The sequence below is a fragment of the Artemia franciscana genome, chromosome 4, assembly GCF_032884065.1.
Source record: "Artemia franciscana chromosome 4, ASM3288406v1, whole genome shotgun sequence".
Taxonomy (NCBI): domain Eukaryota; kingdom Metazoa; phylum Arthropoda; class Branchiopoda; order Anostraca; family Artemiidae; genus Artemia; species Artemia franciscana.
Genome location: NC_088866.1, coordinates 5,801,914 through 5,816,836, shown reverse-complemented (window position 1 = coordinate 5,816,836; position 14,923 = coordinate 5,801,914). Strand labels below are relative to the sequence as shown.

General features: G+C 35.5%; 1 protein-coding gene across 3 annotated transcripts in view; it reads right to left on the bottom strand.

Moving 5' to 3' along the window:
• Positions 1-358: 358 nt before the first annotated feature.
• The window catches only part of LOC136025906 (uncharacterized), a 54,427-nt gene continuing 39,862 nt past the window's right edge, over positions 359-14,923 (bottom strand). For 2 of the 3 annotated variants that reach the window (XM_065701965.1, XM_065701966.1), the window contains exons 2-3: positions 6,607-6,984; positions 359-598 (exon numbers count right to left, since the gene is read on the bottom strand). In XM_065701965.1, coding sequence (XP_065558037.1) covers positions 506-598; positions 6,607-6,864 — 351 coding nt within the window. In that variant the 5' untranslated portion in view covers positions 6,865-6,984 and the 3' untranslated portion in view covers positions 359-505. The remainder of the gene's footprint in view (positions 599-6,606; positions 6,985-14,923) is intronic. The other variant, XM_065701967.1, reaches the window with a different exon arrangement.

Genomic DNA, 14,923 nt, shown 5'->3' with positions numbered 1-14,923 from the left:
GCCAATAAATTCCAATTAAGATAGAGCCGTTCAGAGACAAAACCAATAGAATGTGAGGCAAAAACGGAGGGAGTTAAAAACAGTTTTAATCGCAACCATTGGTTTCGATTCCAATTTAATTTTAATTCGAAATTTTAATTTAACATCTTTTAGAAAATTATAGGAACGTTCTTGCGTTTGCTTATGGATTGGAACATAGAGTACGGAGTTAATTATATCTATAATAATTGGACTGAATATGAAAAGATAAAGGTTAATTAATTATTAGACATTAACATGTAGAAAATCTGGAAAAAGGCCTAATTAGTTTGACACCACTGAAAACAATAGCGAATATTACAAAAAATCAACTAAGAGGGAATATTAAACAACTAAATTCTCAAACAAAGACAAATGCTACCCTAAAACAAAAGTTTCGTAATCTTAAACATAAAACAGATTCAAATAAACTAATGAGTTGGCGAGAAAGACAGCGGATACAAAATTCGACTTTCCATCTTCTTAATCAAAGGGACAGTATATGCAACACATTCGTCCCAGCCTGGCTTCCTCCATGCTGATTCTCGGGTTTCTTTTCTTGTCTGAAGGTCAGCGTACGCTAAAACAAATGAAAATAATTTGAACATTGTAAATATACCATAATACTTACACTAAGTAGAACAGTGTACCCTTAGACAGGCTAGGACATTCTATTTGTGCCCAGTTCTGTGCGGCAGCCAAGGAGGATGTTGGATGAGAGGTATAAACAAAACTTATCATATGCTCTTTCTTGAGGACAAAAAAAAAACAAATTATTTCACCTTGTATTCCTCCAAATACAAGAGTATACGCCCCTCCACCTCCCCCCACAAAAAAGCCTTAAAGTTTATTTCAATCCCTCAACCGTGAGACAAAACAGGATATACTTGCCAAAATACGCATAAAATTTGTCATATTTTAATGAAACTTCCTGACAACAATGAATCTACATAATGAGAAATACTCGCTTGCTTACGGGCTTCAGTCAAACAGTTCGTGGTAACAAACTGTAGTAAGGAGCGACCCGGCTCAATAGTAACCAAAACTCTAAAAAATGGAATGTTGATACCAATACCTACATCAAAAGAATCGCATTTTAATGCTGATTTTAAATATATAAGTTTCATCAAGTTTAGTGTTACCCATCAAAAGTTCCGAGCCTGAGAAAATTTGCGTTATTTTAGAAAATAGCGGGAAACGCCCCCTAGAAGTCATAGAATCTTAACAAAAATCACACCATCAGATTCAGCGTATCAGAGAACCCTACTGTAGAAGTTTCAAGCTCCTATCTACAAAAATGTGGTATTTTGTATTTTTTGCCAGAAGGCAGATCACGGATGCGTGTTTATTTGTTTTTTTGTTTTTTTTTCCCCCAGGGGTGATCGTATCGACCCAGTTGTCCTAGAATGTTGCAAGAGGGCTCATTCTAACGGAAATGAAAAGTTCTAGTGCCCTTTTTAAGTGACCAAAAGAATTGGAGGGCACCTAGGCCCCCTCCCACGCTAATTATTTTACCAAAGTCAACGGATCAAAATTCTGAGATAGCCATTTTATTTAGCGTAGTCGAAAAACCTTATAACTATGTCTTTGGGGACGACTTACTCCCCCACAGTCCCCATGGGAGGGGCAACAAGTTACAAACTTTGACCAATGCTTACATACAGTAATGGTTATTGGGAAGTGTACAGGCGTTTTCAGGAGGATTTTTTTGGTTGGGGGAGGGGTTGAGAAGAGGGGGATATGCTGGGGGAACTTTACATCGATAGTTTGTCATGGGGAAGGAAATCTCCATGAAGGGAGGGCAGGATTTACTAGCATTATTTAAAAACACAATGAAAAAATAAATATGAAAAAGTTCTTTCAGCTGGAAGTAAGGAACAGCATTAAAACTTAAAACAAACAGAAATTATTACCCATTTCAGGGGCTCACCTCCTCCTAATACCTCGCTCTTTACGTTAAAGTATTTTTAGTAATTTCAACTATTTATTCTACGGCTTTTGTGATTCTGGGTTCATTCTTAATGAATTGGGACAGAATTTAAGCTTTAGTGTAAAGAGCGAGGATTTGACGAGGGGGCGAACCCCCTCATATATGTAATAAAAATATGAGAGTACAAAAGTTCTTTACGTAAGCTAATTTATAAGTTACGTAAATCTTTTACGAATAAAAATATTCGTAAAAAATTAAAAGTTCTAGTTGCCTTTTTAATTGACCAAAAAATTGGAGGGCAACTAGGCTTCCTCCCCCGCTCTTTTTTTCTCAAAATCATTCGATCAAAATTATGAGAAAGCCATTTAGCCAAAAAAAAAAAAATGCAAATTTCGTTTTAATTATTCCTCTGCGGAGAGCCAAAATCTAAACATGCATTGATTCAAAAACGTTCAGAAATTAAATAAAAAAAAAAAACAAGTTTTTTTAACTGAAAGTAAGGAGCGACATTAAAACTTAAAACGGACAGAAATTACTTCGTATATGAAAGAGGCTGCTTCCTCATCAACGCCCCGCTCTTTACGCTAAAGTTTAACTCTTTCTCTGAACTCTACTTTTTAAAACAGTAAAAAAAAATTAGCGTAAAGAGTGGGGCGTTGAGGAGAGAACAGCTCCTTTCATATATGGAGTAATTTCTGTTTGTTTTAAGTTTTAATGTTGCTCCTTACTTTCAGTTAAAAAAACTTATTTTTTTATTTAATTTCTGAACGTTTTTTAATTAATGCATGTTTTGATTTTGGCTCTCTGCACATGAATAATTAAAACGAAATTTGCATATTATTATTTGTTTTTTTTGCTAAATGGCTTTCTCATCGTTTTAATCGAACGATTTTGAGAAAAAAGTAGCGTGGGAGTAGGCCTAGTTACTCTCCAATTTTTTGGTGATTTAAAAAGGCAACTAGAGCTTTTAGTTTCTTACGAACGTTTTTATTAGTAAAAATATACGCTACTTACGAATTAACTTACGTAACGAACTTCTATATTCGTGTGCTTTTATTTCTTATATGAGGGGGTTCAACCTCTTGTCAATACCTCGCTATTTACGCTAAAACTTAAATTTTGTCCCAATTCCTTAAGAATGACCCTTGAATCACAAAGGCCGTAGAATAAATAGTTGAAATTAATAAAATTACTTTAGCGTAAAGAGCGAGGTATTAAGAGGAGGTGAATCCCTAATATGCAGAATTGTTTCTTATCGTTTTAAGTTTTAATGCTGCTCCTTACTTTCAGTTGAAAAAACTTTTTCATATTTACTTTTTCATTGTTTTTTCAAAAAATGCTAAAAAAAATCCTGCGCCCCCTTCATAAAAATTTTCTTTCCCCATTACAAATTCCTCCGTGGAAAGTTCCCCCGCATAACTCCCTCCCCTCAACCTCTCCCCCTAACCAAAAAAAAAAACCTGAAAGCATCTGTACACTTTCCAATAATCATTACTATATCTAAACACTGGTCAAAGTTTGTAACTTGCAGCCCCTCCCACGGGAATTTTGGGGGTTTAAGCCGTCCCCCAAGACATAGTTATTAGGCTTTTCGACTATGTTGAATAAAATGGCTATCTCAGAATTTTGATCCGGTGACTATGGGGGAAAAAATGAGCGTGGGAGAGGGCCTAGGTGCCCTCCAATTTTTTTGGTCACCTAAAAAGGACACTAGAACTTTTAATTTCCGTTAGAATGAGCCTACTCGCGGCATTCTAGGACCACTGGATCGATACGATCACCCCTGAGAAAAAAAAACAACAAATAAACACGCATCCGTGATCTGCCTTGTGGCAAAAAATAAAAAATTCCACATTTTTGCAGATACGAGCTTGAAACTACTACTGTAGGGTTCTCTGATATGCTGAATCTGGTGGTGTGATTTTAGTTAAGGTTCTATGACTTTAAAGGGGTGTTTCCCCCTATTTTCACAAATAAGGCAAATTTTCTCAGGCTCATAACTTTTGATGGGTAAATCTAAACTTGATGAAACTTATATATTTAAAATTAGCATTAAAATGTGATTCTTTTGATGTAACTATTGTTATAAAAACTCCGTTTTTTAGAGTTTCGGTCACTATTGAGCCGGGTCACTCCTTACTACAGTTCGTAACCACGAACTGTTTGATACTCTATACATGGTTACTTTTTTGGGAGAAAGCCATAGGACTGTATGTAGGCATGTAAGCAGTATTCGGGGGGCTATATAATAAACAGAACACTTTTTATTTTACAAATTGGATAAAATGTGCCGAACAATAAAGAACAATTTAGGACTTTGGACGGAAAGCAAGCCCTTGGCCTTCCCCGCTCCCCTAGATACATCCCTTGCTATAAACCTTTCCCACTATTCTGTCTCAAAAGACAATAATAAAACCATTAAATCATATATTTTTGTGAAGATGTGAGACGTCGTGACAAGTGACAAGAGACTGAAAAGAGTATTTGTTTAGCTTAGATGAAATATATGGCCAAGGTTAGGCGTGTTTACGATTTGTTCTACTTCTACTACAAGTTTTTATTTCTACTGAATACAGAAGTAGAACTATGTAGAAAACTAAATCTCATGAGATTACTGTTTTCTTATTGATGCTATTGAGTCTACAGCAACTAGATAATTTTACTTCTACGCTGTAATTGAGAAAACCCTACTCTGAATGACAGTGGTTGAAATGGGCAGACGGATAAAAAATTGGGCTTTTGCAATTTTAGGCTAGAACGCGCGGGAAATTCGCTTTCCACTGAAAAGTGAGCTAAAGCTCTCAGGATGGTCATAGTTCCGTTTATGTTTGGACATTTATGCTGCCAAGAAAATATAATGGAGTCAAAATTTGAAAACCATTACAGTTAGAATCTTCAATACTTCTGTAAGTCAAAAATGGTTTTTGATGGGAGCTAGTAGTCTATCAAACAGTTTGTGGTAACGAACTAGGAACGACACGGCTAAATAGTAGTCTAAAAAACGGATTTTGATATCAATAGCTATATCAAAAGAATCGCATTTTAATTTTGATTTTAAATATGTAAGTTTCATCAAGTTTAGTTTTACTCATTAAAAGTTACGAGCCTGAGAAAACTTGCCTTATTTTAGAATATAGTGAGAAACATCCCCTAAGAGTCATAAAATCTCAGCGAAAATCACACCATCAGATTCAGCGTATCAGAGAATCCTACTGTAGAATTTTCAAGCTTCTATCTACAAAATTGTGGAATTTTGTATTTTTTGCCAGAAGGCAGATCACGGATGCGTATTTATTTGTTTGTTTGTTTTTTGTCTTTTTTTCCGCCGGGGTGATCGTTTCGACCCAGTGGTCCTAGAATGTTGCGAGAGGGCTCATTCTAACGGATAAGAAAAGTTCTAGTGCCTGTTTTAAGTGACCAAAAAATGGAAGGCACCTAGGCCCCCTCCAATGCTAATTATTTCCCCAAAGTCACCAAATCAAAATTCTAAGACGGCCATTTTATTCAGCATAGTCGACAAACCTTATAACTATGTCTTTGGGGACGACTTACTCCCCCAAAGTCCCTATGGGAGGGGCTACAAGTTTCAAACTTTGACCAGTGCTTACATATATTATTGGGAAGTGTACAGACGTTTTCAGGGGGATTTTTTGGTTGGGGATGGGGAAGGGTTGAAAAGATGGGGATATGTTGGAGGAACTTTCCATGGAAGAATTTGTCATGGGAGAAGGAATTTTCCATGAAGGGAGCGCAGGATTTTCTAGCATTATTTAAAAAAAATGAAAAATAAATATGAAAAAGTTTTTTTCAACTGAAAGTAAGGAGCAGTATTAAAACTTTAAACGAACATAAATTATTACGCATATGACGGATTCACCTCCTCCTAATACCTCGCTCTTTACACTAAAGTATTTTTAGTAGTTTCAACTATTTTTTCTACTTTGTGATTCACGGGTCGTTCTTAAGGAATTGGGACAAAATTTAAGCTTTAGTGTAAAGAGCAAGGTACTGAAGGGGGATTGAACCCCCTCATATACGCAACAAAAACATACAAATACAGTATTTCGTCAAAAAAGCTGATTCGTAAGTTACGTATATCATTTACTAAAGATATAACGTAAATAACGTTCGTAAAAAATCAAAAGTTCTAGTTGCCTTTTTAAGTAACCCAAAACTATGAGGACAACTAGGTCTCCTCTCCCGCTCTTTTTTTTCTCAAAATCATTCGATCAAAACTATGAGAAAGCCATTTAGCCAAAGAAGAATATATATGCAAACTTCGTTTTAATTATTCATCTGCGGAGAACCAAAATGAAAACATTTATTCATTAAAAAAAAAAATCAGAAAGTAAATAAAAAAACAAGTTTTTTAACTGAAAGCATGGAGCGACATTAAAACTTAAAACGAAAAGAAATTACTCCGTATATGAAAGGGGATATTTCCTCCTCAACGCCCCGCTCTTTACGCTAAAGTTTTTTACTGTTGAGCTAAGCGAAAGAGTCAAACTTTAGCGTAAAGAGCGGGGCGTTGGGGAGGAACAACCCCTTTCATATACGGAGTAATTTTTGTTCGTTTTAAGTTTTAATGTCGCTCCTTAGGCTACTTTTGGTTAAAAGAAAACTTGTTTTTTTTTTATTTAATTGCACAAAGAGCTTACCTTGCACCTATAGTCAACTGGTCTCCCCATGTCTCCATAAAAATGTTTGTAGTTGAACGTTTTCCATTTCCCGTTTAATTTTGGCATATCTTCAGTTTTACTTGTTTCCTCGTAGTGTCTTTTGACCAACCAGTCATTTGGATTGATTGGAATTTTATGCTGGCCATCTATGGCTTCAATCTCGCAAGCTTTGGCAAAGCATTCGTTCAATTCTTTTTTTTTAATGTTCATTATAAATTCTTTTTTTTTAATGTTCATTATAAATTCTGTTCTGCACTGAAGAACTTCAGATTGAAGCAAAATTTCGAAAGATTGTTTTGTTCAATGACTGAAGTAAGACTATCTAAAAAAAATGGATGAGTGGATACGTCAGTTTATCTGAAAGATAAAAATTCTTAGAGACGATTTCAAATTAATATGGCGAACGCAGTACACGAGCATTATGGCCACTTTAAATATCGATTAAAAAAAACTTACAGACAAAAGTTTCTCAAAAAGGTAAAGATCCATATCACAGATGCTTTTCGTCGTCTAACAAAATAAATTGAATCAAGAAGGTTGAAAAAACAAGTTGCTCCCTTAGTTTTACGAATCAATCTTTTTATCATCCAAGTGTTTCAGCGGTCGAGCAAAAACCTGTTGATTGGTTACGGGTCAAATTGACTCACAAAAATGAAACCTTGCAACGGATTTTGTTCGAAGAAGGGGTGGGTGAGGTAAATTCAAATTGAAAGCCTTTTGATCAGAAAAAATTTGTTATATTTTCAATTATGAAAAAATATACGGATGACTTAGTTAAAACTCTTCACTTCTTAACCCTCTTATATTGGTGGTAACTATCTAAGAATTTGGCTGTTTCATAGGTAATTATTAAAAAAAAACTGTCAAAAATAAAACTACCGGACCCATCAGAGAAATTTGGGAGATTCGTCTTATAAAAAAGCGACAGTGTCAAAAGTTGAAGAAAAAAAAATATAGATATCCGATTGACATTTTGAAATTTATAGTTGTTTTTCATGCACACTGCTGTTTCCGCGATTTCCGGTTTCACATAGAGCGTGTGAAACCGGTAATCCCGTAGATTCCCGTAGAAAATCCCGTAGATTATGTTTTTTTGGCCGCCCACTCCTCCCTGAATGGGGTAGGAAGAGATCACTAGGAGGGATATTGAGAGGATAGGGGGAACGGGAAAAGATTCATGGAACCTGTTGTGATTCGTTAGTTGTACTAGTGGGAATGCACATAGTTTGTTTTTCATGCACACTGCTGTTTCCGTGATTTCCGATTTCACATAGAGCGTTGATAAGCAAAAGGGGTTTTTGTGATCCAACATGATTCTGCCACTTGCAAACTTGATTCACAAAAAAAATAAGGGACGTCAGAAAAACCCCTTAAAACTTAAACGACAAGATCCAAAACGAACAGAAATGAAAATAAACAGAGATTAACCAAACCTAGGGGAATTAGATAGTTAGGGTCAGACCTAAAATAAAGGTAAAATTTTTTTTTTTTTTTTAGATAATAATAAATTAAAACAATCCTGAACACATAGAAATTGAAATGAGCACTATATTCAGATTTTAAACGAACAGGAATTACTGCAAAAAATACTTTGAGTAGTGTCCCACCCCCTAAAAACGAGAGTCTTCTGAAGCATTTTGCGTCGCTTGCATTCATCAAAAGCCCCATGCATTTTCAAACAGTTCGTGGTAACGAACTGTAGTAAGGAGCGACCCGGCTCAATAGTAAACGAAACTCTAAAAAACGGAATTTCGATGCTAAAAAAACGGAATTTTGATACAAATAGCTGCATCAAAAGAATCGAATTTTTATGCTGATTTTAAATATATAAGTTTCATCAAATTTAGTCTTTTTCATCAAAAGTTACGAGCCTGAGAAAATTTGCCTTATTTTGGTAAATAGAGGATAACATCCCCTAAAAGTCATAGGATCTTAACGAAAATCACACCATTGCATTCAGCGTATCAGAGAACCCTATAGAAAAAATTTCAAGGTCCAATCGACAAAAATGTGGAATTTCGTATTTTTTGCCAGAAGACAAATCACGGGTGCGTGTTAATTAGTTTTTTTGTTTGTTTTTTTTTCCCAGGGGTCCTCGTATCGACCAATTGGTCCTAGAGTGTTGCAAGAGGTCTCATTCTAACGGAAATGAAAAGTTCTAGTGCCCTTTTTAAGTGACCAAAAAATTGGAGGGCACCTAGGCCCCCTCCCACGCTCATTTTTTTCCCAAAGTCAACGGATCAAAATTTTGAGATAGCCATTTTGTTTCGCATAGTCGAAAACCATAATAACTATGTCTTTGGGGATGACTTACCCCCCACAATCCCTGGGGGAGGGGCTGCAAGTTACAAACTTTGACCAATGTTTACATACAGTAATGGTTACTGGGAAGTGTACCGACGTTATCAGGGGGATTTTTTTGGTTTGCGTGTGGGTTTCAGGGGAGGGGGCTATATGGGAGGATTTTTCGGAGGAATATTTCATGGGGGAAGAGAAATTCATTGAAAAGGGCGCAGGACTTTCTAGCATTACTTTAAAAAAAAAAACAATGAAAATATAAACATGAAAAAGTTTTTTCAATTGAAAGTAAGGAGAAGCATTAAAACTTAAAACGAACAGAGATTATTACGCATATGAGGGGTTCTAAGAATACTTTAGCATAAAGAGCGAGGTATTTAGGAGGGGATAAATACTTCGCTCTTTATGCTAAAAATTTTTTTAATAATTTCAACTATTTATTCTACGGCGTTTCTGATTCAGGGGTCATTTTTAAAAAATTGGGATAAAACAAGATTTAGTGGGAAGAGCGAGGTATTAACGAGGGGACCAACCCCCTCATATATATAATCAAAAATATAAGAATATAAAAGTTTGTTACGTAAGTTAAATCTTAAGTTACGTATTTTGTTTTACTAATAAAAACGCTCGTTAAAAATTAAAAGTTCTAGTTGCCTTTTTAAGTAACCGAAAAATTGGAGGGCAACTAGACCTCCTTCCCCACCCCTTATTTCTCAAAATCGTCTGATCAAAACTAAGAGAAAGCCATTTAGCCAAAAAAAAAGAATTAATATGCAAATTTTATGTACGGAGAGCCAAAATCAGACATGCATTAATTCAAAAACTTTCAGAAATTAAATAAAAAAAACAAGTTTTTTTAAATGAAAATAAGGAGTGACATTAAAACTTAAAACGAACAGAAATTACTCCGTATATGAAAGGGGCTTTTCCTCCTCGACACCCCGCTCCTTGCGCTAAAGTTTGATTCTTTCTAGCAACTCTACTTTTTAAAACAATAAAAAACTTTAGCGTAAGGTTTATAGCTAATAGCTTATCGGTTTATAGCTAATCAGCCATATAATCTTAAACTTAAGTTTTTATTGTATTTTAATCTTTTAAACATTACTTCAATATCCCTGGTAATAAAACTATTACCAAAATTATTAAGATAAGAGTAAGCTCGTAAATGATAACAGAAAATCTAAAAAACAGAACGATGTTAACACTCAACACATTAAAGGATCTACTTTTCATGCTACTTCTAAAGACAATTTTTTAAAGTTTGATGTTACAAATAATAAGAGAAAGAGAATAATAAATAAGAAATGATATGAAATTTATTTTATATGAAAATAATAAGAAATAATTATACTTCATAATATGCAGAATAATTACACCTAACACATTAGGCGTTCAGACCCGTTGTACTTTAAGCCCCTGCCCCTAATATGCAAATATATAGCCCAAATTTGCTTCTAAAGTATTTCATTTTTATCCTATATAGGTATATTTTATTAGGATTGAGCTTCAGAGAAGCAGGCTCAACTTGCATGAAGCCTATTAGGTCGGGACTATATCAAACAGTCCGTGGTAACGAACTGTAAATAAGGAGCGACCCGGCTCACTAGTAACCGAAACTCTAAAAAATGGAATTTTGATACCAATAGTTACATCAAAGGAATCGCATTTTAATTCTGATTTTAAATATACAAGTTTCATCAAGATCAGTTATACCCATCAAAAGTTACGAGCCTGAGAAAATTTGCATCAGTTTAGAAAATAGGGAGACACCCCCCTTAAAAGTCATACAATCTTAACGAAAATCACACCATCAGATTCAGCGTATCAGAGAACTTTATTGTAGATGTTTCAAGCTCCTATATACAAAAATGTGGAATTTCGCATTTTTTAGGTCGGGTCTATATCGTACAAAGATCGATTTTTTGTCTGTTTCTGTTTGCCAGAATTGAATTTTCAGTTGATATTACAAATATTCTCTCCAGTTTTATGATTTTGGATTCTAATTAAAAATTTTAAATTATCATTAAATTATTTATATTTTATAATAATTATTAATTATTAAATTAGCATTTAATTTAAATTTAAATGCTGGATAAGGCGACCTAAGCTTTGCTTTTTATAGTATTCAACGTTATTTATTGCACAAGTTTCGTTCAAGTTGAAACCTAATGAACTAAGCTTTTTATTCTAGAACCTTTTTTTTTGTAAGAAAGTATTCAACTATTCACGAGCAACCTAATGTGTAATCCAACGATGAATTTTTAAAGGCGATGAGTTAATTGCAAAAGAAACTAAGTGAATATTTCGGCTATAGATCTATGGGACATTTTCAGCAATATAAATGAGTAAAATAAATTTATAATTAAACCCCAGATAAAAGTGAGAAAAAACTAAAACCAACAGCATAAACAGAAAATTAATATGAATATCTACATTGCTAGACACGGCTTTTAGATATAGGCTATAGCCGAAATATTCATTTAATTTTCGTCTTACAATTGGCTGTCTTCAAAAAAAAGCGTCCTCATTAGATTATTGTTTTTGTTATTTGTTTAATGGAAAGACAGAATGGTCTTCGTCGTTATCTCAGCAATTCAGTAGGAGATAGAATCAGGATCACTCACCAAAGTGTGCTCACCAGATATAAATAATTAAATAAATAATTGTAAATAATAACAGAAATGCACAATTTACTACATAATATCAATATAAAATGAGAGGAAAATATACATAATAATCATCACTCAGCCATTTGTGCTCCTGACTTCAAAAAACTTTTTGTTTGTGACTTTAAGGTGAGTATATTCTTGATGTGGTATGGGGAAATGTAATATTGATAGCTTGGTTGCATGCAACATGTTTTAATTGAGTTTTACGTCCGTCTCAACAGCACCTTAAGGTTTCAACCGAATGGCTTAATTTGTTCCCGGGACATTGAAGATACGGCCTTTTGATGACTTGGAATACATTGTGTCTTTTGATTTAGCTCAACGTTCCCTTAACTTCCCCTGAAACTTTCAACATGGTACTCAAATCTGTTCCTGAAATGTTGCAGATACATTCTTTTGACAACCTGGTAGTACATAGCGTTTTTTGATTAGTACAGTGTTCCCCTCGGCACTCCCCGAAAGTTTCAGCTTAGTGTGCTTTGTCGTTCCAAAGATATTTGCAGATGGGGCTTTTTGCAACCCGAATATACGTAGTGTTTCTTTATTTAGCTTGACATCTCCTTATCATTCCCTGAAAGACTCAACTTAAAACCCGAAACCGCTCCTTAGTTATTTTAGATATGTCCTTTTGGCAGCTATGATACATAAGGCCTATTCTGAATAAGAGCAACATCCCCTCCGGCATTATCTGAAACTTAAAACTTGATACACTTTGTTATTCTTGGGATATTACAGATGCACCCTTTTAACAACCTGCTTCCAGGCTTCAGCTGGAACTAAGAAGTTTCAGCTGAAGGTTTCAACTTAATCCTCGTTGCCATTCACAAGACATTGCCTTTTGACAACTCGGATGCATATAGGATCTTTGGATTTAGGGAAAGTTTTCCTGAAAATTTCAAATGAATCCCCTTAGTCTTTCAACAGATATTTCGGTTGAATCCCCGTTGCCGTTCACGAGACATTGCCTTTTGACAACTCAAATGCATATAGGGTCTTTTGATTTGGGGAAATTTTCCCTAAAAATTTCAACTGAATCCCCTTAGTCTTTCAACAGATATTTCGGTTGAATCCTTTTGACAATCCGGATGACTATTGTGTCTTTTAACTTAGTTTAACATTCCCCGTATACCCTTAGCCATTCAAGAGACACTGCTAATACGCCTTTTTGACAAACTGGATGCAAATAATTTATTATGACTAAATTCAACACGCCCTTTGACTTTTCCGATAGCTTAAACATAGCTTTTCCAGATATATTACACATTACCCACCTTGACAACCAGGAATCTTTTGCCGAAAACAATCGCAAATTTACATTGCTTATTATTTTTGGAGTCATGTTATCCTTGTAGAAACGTATTTTGGAGTTTTCGTTTTAAACCAAATGATTATCTCAAAATTGGCAGAATATCTTTGGATAGCACAGGGGGGGGGGGGGTAAAGGATGCAGCACTAGTTATGCTCCGATCACCCCCCTACGTAATCTTCGATTGGGCTCCATTAGGGGACTAGGAGGCAATCATAATGGCAGCAATTGATATATTTGGATTGAACATTGACTTGTTGAACCAATATTCTGCATTCTCTCTGACTTATAGTCACCTTTTCCTAAATTAATCAGTATGTTATCAATTTTTTATTTCATTGCGTTCAAAAAATGTTCAAGTTATTTTAGAGTTACTTCCTGTTCAACTGCATCCTAGAGACTTCCCCCCCCCCTGCCGTCTGTTTTTAGAGAGTAGACACAACGAAAGGTATCATAGGCATCTTTTAGCTCTCTAAAAAAAAAAAAAAATGGGTACTTGTGTCTTATAGCCACCAAGCTCAAGTTCTGTCGAGAAATGAAGTTTGATTAGTGGTAATGAAATAAACACAATATAATGAAAATATAATACTTTATCAACAAAATTATGAAAACTAAAACAAAGAATTATGGAACGAGGCCGCCCGGACAGTATTATATTAAATGGTAGTCTGCGTTTACCCCCCCCCCCCCCTCTTGGAAAATCCCCTCGGGAAATACTCCCTCGGAAAATACCTCCCGTGAAAACGCCCCCGATTAAAATGTCCTCTGAGGAAAATAAGGCTTTCCAAATTTGAGAATTTTATTGGAATTTTTTTTTGCAGGGGTAAGGAATTTTGGTACTTGTGTATTATATCCTGATCTACCTGATTACCCTGATCTGGTGCTAGCTTGTCAAAGATCCAAGTTCTGGCTCCGACTATGAACGGAGTGTGGTCGGCCTAAGCAGGGAGTAACCAACCAAGTTCGCGTATTTGTAAAGCGTCAGTTCGCCAAGAAACTTGCCGCACATAGAGCAAACATAATTGATAAGCATAGCCCGTCTCTTCACAATGATCCAATAGCTGTTTGGAAGTTTGTAAAGCGGAAGGCCGGTATTGTGCCACTTAATCAAGCTGCTCCTACACGATGAGCTGGTAAAGGGAGTTCACCCCTCTGAATGATAATCTCTAAAGAAAGTTCAACCTAGAGCTCGATCACGCCATCGAGTCCCACAGTTGTGATCTTGGGTTTGTCCGAACAACCCAGAATATTTGCGACGCGATAATGAAACTGAAGAAGAAACATTTTAGTGGTGCTGATCAGTTATGGGGTATGTATCTCGTTCACGGGTCTCCGTCCCTTATAAATCATTTAGAGCTACTCTATCAAATGATTTTCAATTGTGAGTAAGTTCCGTATGTTTTTTTATCGGGGTCATTACACCTGTTTGCACAAAGGGTAAATATAGCAGCTATTGCCAGTCGTACCGCCAAATCACTGTTTCTCCTGTGTTGTGCAAGCTAATGGAATCCCTTGTGATCAATATGTTCAATCAGACTTGCTCCACGCCAGAAAATCAGTTCGGTTTTAAGAACAGTCTTAATCGTGAGCGAGTCCACTCCATCCTTGCAAATGTTATACTCTAAACTGCCTCGTCTGAGCATCCAATATTTCTTGCCGGCCATGATATCAGCAGAGCTTTTGACTCTAGAATCCACCCGCAACTTTTATTAGCGACTCTGCTTCGTGGTATGAACAGTTCTGTAATAGCTACCCTTCGAAACATGTATCGGAGATTAAATGTAAAGGTTAAGTCACTTTCTGGTAAAAACTCTGATTTAACTGACAGGTATACTCCCGTATATAAGGGTGTTCGACAAGGTACTATAACCCCACCACCGCTATTTAACAACAGTGTTATCGGTGCCCAGAAGAAAACTGATATGAGCTTTATTTTCGTGGCTTGGATTTATCGCTTTTGAATTATGCTGATGATATTTTTAATTTGAGTAGAGGCCTTTAACCCTTTTACCCTTGAGTAGGC